We start from the raw sequence: 7,174 nt of genomic DNA on the forward strand, positions 1-7,174 counted from the left end.
TATTATTATTATTATTTGTGTTCATTAGAATTAGCTCATTTGCCACTAGAAAATCGCATGCTGGTGACAGCAGCCTTAAACGCACTATTTGTCATAATACTTCCAATAATGTTTACTTTCAAGGGCAAACTGGTTGCATTTTATTGTTTGATACAGTATTGCTACCAACTGACATCAAAGTTGTAAAGGTATATTTCAGTTACTACACCTCCGTGATCACTTTTCAAAAGAAAAACACTGCCGTCAGCTAATGCTAGCGTATGGAGCTAAATATATTCAGTTTATTTAACGTGAGTTAAGACTTATTGATCTAAACTCGTATGTTCATGATAACAATATATGATAATATGTTGAATTCATGTGTTAAGGTTATTTTATTTATCCAGATACTCAAATACTAACTGCTGCATGGTGTTAAAGAGACAGTCCTAAGTTTGTTTCAACTTTTAATATGTTGTCCACTAACAGAGACTTTTTAACGATTGTAATTGCATATCAAATATATTTTTCTGCATAAAATATTACTGGCTGTATACTAAACGTGTTTCTGATCGTTCTAATATTTTTACTAGGTTAAATTTCATTTTATTTCCTACAATATAATTTTTTTCGTACATACGAAATTATTTGAAGACAGAATCCAGTTTGGTCTTCTTACAAATAATAAGACGACCAGAAACACATCAAATGTATAGACACTGATATTCTAAACAAGAAAATATATTTAATATGTAAATTTAATCGTAGAAGTATTTTATCAGTCAGAAACATCTTTACAATGCAGCAAACTCAGGAATGTCCCTTTAAACAGTTCTAACACGTACTCATTTCAGTACCATATTACGTAAAACAAAGTTTAATCATGTGATGCAAAAACTATTTTCACACATGATATACCTTTTGACAATAATATCTGTATTTATACTCACGTAAATGGTTCCGTCAAATATCTCCACTGTAACGTTTACGTTAAATGATAGTGAAAGCTCGAACAAGACAATTCCTTCAACATTAGCTAGCTCTGCGATTATGATTGTTTCATTTGTTCCTCCAAAATCAGGGTTCTTTGGCAGTGCTGATTTTAATTCGTCCATTGCAACAGGACTCATATCATCTGTGCATGGTGTCACTAAAACATATTTAAAAACAAGTTATTTGTTAACTAAATAAACGATTGACAATCAATTGCATCACTTTCAACAACTATATAAATTTTGACAAGTTGTGTTATCACAGACGACGTTACATTGATAACGTTGAAATATGGGTACCCTACGCCATTTCCTGATCCAAATCAATAGCGTGTGCCCCCACCCCGGGCTGCAGTCGCTGCTCTAACTCTTCTTAACATTGACCCAATCTAGTTGTTAATGGTCCTTTGTGGGATGTTATTCCACTCATGAAGAAGCGCCCGCGTGAGCTGAGCGATGTTGTTTAGGACGCTGACGCGCTTCCTGGCCCTCCTGTCCAGCTCGTCCCACAAATGCTCGATCGGTTCCAAATCTGGAGTGTAGGGTGGCCAATCGAGCACTGGGACATTGTTATGGTTGAGGAAGTCAAGATAAACCATTGCAACGCGGACCAACGGCAAAAGTCTTGCTAGGTTGACAATACTCGATTTGCGTACACAAAACTGGAATTTGCAGGATAAAAGAAATAACTGGTTACTGTCTTAAGATATGGGCTTTATCCTGCTCAGGACGAATGGCGAATGCAGCTCGGCAGAGCCTCGCTGCATTCGCCGATATCCTAAGACAGTAACCAGTTATTCCCTATAGATATGTATATATATATATATATATATCAGAATAAAGATTTTTTTTTTTTTTTAAATTATCAGTGAACGTGATTATAATACAAAGTTATAGCAATAATCCGAAAAGTGGTTTACATGGTTTCTATATATGTACGTGCATGCCTTTCGAAAATAAAGGCTTTTGGACCCCCCCCCCCCCCCCCCCCCCGCCTAAAAACAAAAAACCTCAACAACAACAAAAACCCCAAATCAAACAAAAACAAAAACAAAAAACGTATGTTCGGTCTAATAGTTGATATTAATAGTACTATTTCAGGTTCTCCTACTTTTTTTGAAGAGTATATATTGGAAATACTGTATACTTTCTTTTTCAAAATCAAATAAAGTAATACCATTTAAATACATTTAAAAAAATCCTAACCAATATTCAACGGTAAAACAGATATTTGCGACTGTAACACCAGCATTAAGTTCCACATAATGCTGGTTTTACCGTCGCAAAACGGATATTTGCAACGGCAAAACCAGCGTTAACTTCTGCAAATGATCAAATACAACATAGTTAACTCCATTCTAATTCAGTAAATGCATTTCGTTTTACAAATCGTTTAAATAATATAAAAATTCAGAATGAACGCAGGGTTTTCAAAAATCTGGTCACTAACTATTCAAGTCATCCGCCTTATAAAATAATTATAGCGCTAGCCGAGTGAAAAATACGTTTGTACATGTAATACAACCGTTGCTCCTAATATCGTCTTTATATTTTATTGTTTTATTAACGATAATAACAGTCATTATTACCGATTTGACTTATTCGGAATACTCATCACAACTGATGCTTGATAACGAAGTTTCATAATTCGGCAAAGTTACTGTCACTTACTTCCACATTCCTGTCAGCATCACACAGATATTTATAAACAACATTTACATCATAAAATGTAGAGGAGCATGCATTTTGCTGAGGATAAGTACATCCAACTAAAGAGCGAGAAGTAGGGTATGCATTTTAAAAAGGGACTTTTGGGGGAATCCCAAACATATACGACAGGTTATGCCGGTTTTACTGTCGCAGATGAATTTGACTTGCTAATCAAACTTCGCGTTATATGCAGAGTCAGATATAATATAAAATAGACCGAAATAATTTCTAAAACATTAATGGCTCCAGAAAGGCATTGCTCGTTGTAGTTTTGCAAATGTACAATTTTATCTGTTAAATAAATTCAATTATTTACACTAATGGCTTAAATGTCTCTTTCCAAAAATATTAGGACATTATTAGTTCACTGCACAACCCACCTCCCCCACATAAACTCCCCCCCCCCCCCCCCCCTTAGTTCTGGGGCAAAACCTCAAATTGGACACAAATTATAGAGATACGTGCTAATCTGAGACCGTTATACCATGTATTTTCATCGTTCTACCCTTAAAAGTAGTTGTGATCCATGTAAATATGCATAGTGATTCCTTTGCAACTATATATTTCTGTTTGGTAGTAATGCTAATGTGGGAAGGATTTGCTCAGTAATAGCAAATTAATTCAGAAAAGCTCAGCCGCTTGTTAGGGGCGTAGGCTGGGGGGGGGGGAAGGGGGTGTTCGGACGAAGCAAATGGTCCGTTTTCAGAACTAAAACATATAGGCTTATACATATGGAGTTTCTGGTGGTGCAAAACAAAATAGAAAAAAGGTCCACTTGGTTCATATTCAAACCCCCCCCCCCCCCACACACACACACACACTCCCACGCTGTGCCACTGCTTGTCCTGCCGGGACCCGTGTTGTTAGGGATGTCAACCGCCAATGTGAATTCAACTTATAAGAACCGCTCCCATGGTGTGTGTTATGCCTTTGCCGGCGCTCCAAGCATCCTAAGAATCGGATTGTTTGGGAATGCACCCCAGAGTTGGTGGAAAACTTAACGGAAGGTTAATTAATATCACAGCAGACGAGTAACATGAGTGAAAGTTGAAAAGAACTTCATATCCAAAGTAATACAAAATATGGCGAATATATTTAAAATGGCAGCTTTTGTTAATTTTAGAAGATAGTATATTTTCAATATTGTTTAAATGCAAATAAAGTAAATAGACTGTTTTCATTTTGTAGCAACAATGCTTGTAAGATTCTCCATAATGTTGTAAACGTTTCTGTATTTACTTAAATTAATCAAATTTCCACAATTAATCATACGATCGAAAAATCGGCGAAGCTGAGAAAAGTGAAGTTAAACATGGAATTTTGTATTGAATACTGTTAAAAATCGAACTTTAAAGGAACAGTTTAGCCATTTCAGTCTGTTCCATGTGTTTAAACTTATTTCTTTTAAAAAGATCGACTAATATAATATTTATAAAGAAAATGAAAAGTTTCAAATTTGTACCCCTAGATCTTCAATGACCCCTACATTTTGCAAAGCTGACCTCCACTGGAATATGATACAGCACAACATGCTATATAGAATAAACATGATGGTCGCCCCCCTCTCCCTCCCCCCCGCTCTCTCTCTCTCTCTCTCTCTCTCTCTCTCTCTCTCTCTCTCTCTCTCTCTCTCTCTCTCTCTCTCTCTCTCTCTCTCTCTCTCTCTCTCTCTCTCTGGCAGAACAGAATCCTATATTAAAATAAACCTTTTTGGATGAAAAGATCAGTCCAAATGAAAAATTGAAGTTAAAGTTGAGATGTTGTATTCAATACAATACAAAATACATTTTATAGCTACGGTTTGGCCAATCAAGTGTTTTGTTTGTCTTTATAAGTAATCCCACATAAAAGGTCTGATTATAATCATAATATTTATCATGAAAATGAAAATATACTTTTCTCTTCACATTTTTACATCTTTGACCTTTAATAACCTCAGGTGATTACCCCACGTTTAAAAGAGCCATGGTTGTTGCTTTGACTGTCTTCATTAGAACAAAATCCTATTTTAAGCTACCTTTTTCTATTCTGCCTCTAGACTAATACAAACTATACCTATTGGTGTTGTCGTGGTTCCAAAGACAGCAGTGGTTGTGGTTCCAACGACTGGAGTGGTTGTGGTACCAAAGACAGGAATGGTTGTGGTTCCAAATACTGGAGTGGTTGTGGTTCCAAAGACAGGAGTTGTTGTGGTTCCAAAGACTGGAGTTGTTGTGGTTCCAAAGACAGGAGAGGTTGTGGTTCCAACTACAGGAGTGGTTGTGGTTCCAACGACTGGAGTGGTCGTGGTTCCAATCACTGGAGTAGTCGTGGTTCCAATGACTACAGTTGTCGTGGTTCCAACGACTGAAGTGGTCGTGGTTCCAAAGATAGGAGTGGTTGTGGTTCCAACTACTGGAGTGGTTGTGGTTCCAATGGCTGGAGTTGTTGTGGTTCCAATGACTGGAGTGGCTGTGGTTCCAACGACTGCAGTGGTTGTGGTTCCAACGACTGGAGTGGTTGTGGTTCCAATGACTGGAGTGGTTGTGGTTCCAAAGACAGCAGTTGTTGTTCCAACTACTGGAGTGGTTGTGGTTCCAACGACTGCAGTGGTTGTGGTTCCAAAGACAGCAGTTGTTGTTCCAAATACTGGAGTGGTTGTGGTTCCAGCTACTTGTGTGGTTGTGGTTCCAACCACAGGAGTTGTTGTGGTTCCAATGACTGGAGTGGTCGTGGTTCCAATTGCAGGAGTTGTTGTGGTTCCAAAGACTGGAGTGGTTGTCGTTTCAACTACTGGAGTGGTTGTGGTTCCAATCACTGGAGTGGTCGTGGTTCCAATGACTGGAGTTGTTGTGGTTCCACCGACTGGAGTGGTCGTGGTTCCAAAGATAGGAGTGGTTGTGGTTCCAACGACTGGAGTGGTTGTGGTTCCAACTACTGGAGTGGTTGTCGTTGCAATCACTGGAATCGTCGTGGTTCCAATGACTGGAGTCGTCGTGGTTCCTATGACTGGAGTTGTTGTGGTTCCAACCACATGAGTTGTTGTGGTTCCAATTACTGGAGTGGTCGTGGTTCCAGCGATTGGAGTTGTTGTGGTTCCGACGACTGGAGTGGTCGTGGTTCCAAAGACAGGAGTGGTTACGGTTCCAACGACTGGAGTGGTTGTGGTTCCAACGACTGTGGTGGTTGTTATTGCAGAGATAGGAGTGGTTGTGGTTACAAAGACTGGAGTGGTTGTGGTTCCAAAGACAGGAGTGGTTGTGGTTTCAAAGACAGGAGCGGTTGTGGTTCCAACTACTGGAGTGGTTGTGGTTCCAACGACTGGAGTGGTCGTGGTTCCAATCACTGGAGTAGTCGTGGTTCCAATGACTAGAGTTGTCGTGGTTCCAGCGACCGGAGTGGTCGTGGTTCCAAAGATAGGGGTGGTTGTGGTTCCAACTACTGGAGTGGTTGTGGTTCCAATGGCTGGAATTGTTGTGGTTCCAACGACTGGAGTGGATGTGGTTCCAATGACTGGAGTGGCTGTGGTTCCAACGACTGCAGTGGTTGTGGTTCCAACTACTGGAGTGGTTGTGGTTCCAACCACAGGAGTTGTTGTGGTTCCAATGACTGGAGTGGTCGTGGTTCCAATGACTGGAGTTGTTGTGGTTCCCACGACTGGAGTGGTTGTGGTTCCAAAGATAGGAGTGGTCGTGGTTCCAAGGACTGGAGTCGTTGTGGTTCCAAGTACTGGAGTGGTTGTCGTTCCAATGACTGGAGTCGTCGTGGTTCCAACGACTGGAATGGTTGTTGTTGGTTCCAACGATATGGAGTGGTTGTGGTTCCAACACTGGACGAGTGGGGTGGTTGTTGTTCCAAAGACAGGAGTGGTTGTGGTTCCAACTACTGGAGTGGTTGTGGTTCCAGTGACTGGAGTTGTTGTGGTTCCAACGACTGGAGTGGTTGTGGTTCCAAAGATAGGAGTGGTTGTGGTTCCAAATACTGGAGTGGTTGTGGTTCCAACGACTGGAGTGGTTGTGGTTCCAACGACTGGAGTGGTTGTGGTTCCAAAGACAGGAGTGGTTGTGGTTCCAAGTGGTTGTGGTTCCAACTACTGGAGTGGTTGTGGTTCCAACGACTGGAGTGGTTGTGGTTCCAAAGACTGGAGTGGTTGTGGTTCCAACGACTGGAGTGGTTGTGGTTCCTAGCTACTTGTTGTTCCAAGAGATAGGAGTTGTTGTGGTTCCAACGACTGGAGTGGTCGTGGTTCCAAATGATGGAGTGTTGTTGTGGTTCCAAACTGGACTGGGTTGTTGTGGTTCCAAACTGGTGTTGTTGTGGTTCCAATGACTGGAGTGGTCGTGGTTCCAATGACTGGAGTGGTTGTTGTTCCAACTACTGGTGTGGTTGTGGTTCCAACCACAGTAGTTGTTGTGGTTCCAATCACTGGAGTGGTCGTGGTTCCAATGACTGGAGTGGTCGTGGTTCCAATGACTGGAGTGGTTGTGGTTCCAACGACTGGAGTGGTTGTGGTT

General features: G+C 40.7%; 1 protein-coding gene across 1 annotated transcript in view; it reads right to left on the reverse strand.

The window, feature by feature from the left end:
- Nucleotides 1-1,360: 1,360 nt before the first annotated feature.
- Nucleotides 1,361-7,174, reverse strand: part of LOC121381532 (uncharacterized protein C1235.01-like) — a 6,235-nt gene continuing 421 nt past the window's right edge. Inside the window, exons 2-4 of the mRNA XM_041510859.1 lie at nucleotides 5,242-6,593; nucleotides 2,643-2,652; nucleotides 1,361-1,599 (exon numbers count right to left, since the gene is read on the reverse strand). Of these exons, the coding sequence (XP_041366793.1) occupies nucleotides 1,361-1,599; nucleotides 2,643-2,652; nucleotides 5,242-6,593 (1,601 nt within the window). The remainder of the gene's footprint in view (nucleotides 1,600-2,642; nucleotides 2,653-5,241; nucleotides 6,594-7,174) is intronic.

The sequence above is a fragment of the Gigantopelta aegis genome, chromosome 9 (assembly GCF_016097555.1).
Source record: "Gigantopelta aegis isolate Gae_Host chromosome 9, Gae_host_genome, whole genome shotgun sequence".
Lineage (NCBI taxonomy): Eukaryota > Metazoa > Mollusca > Gastropoda > Neomphalida > Peltospiridae > Gigantopelta > Gigantopelta aegis.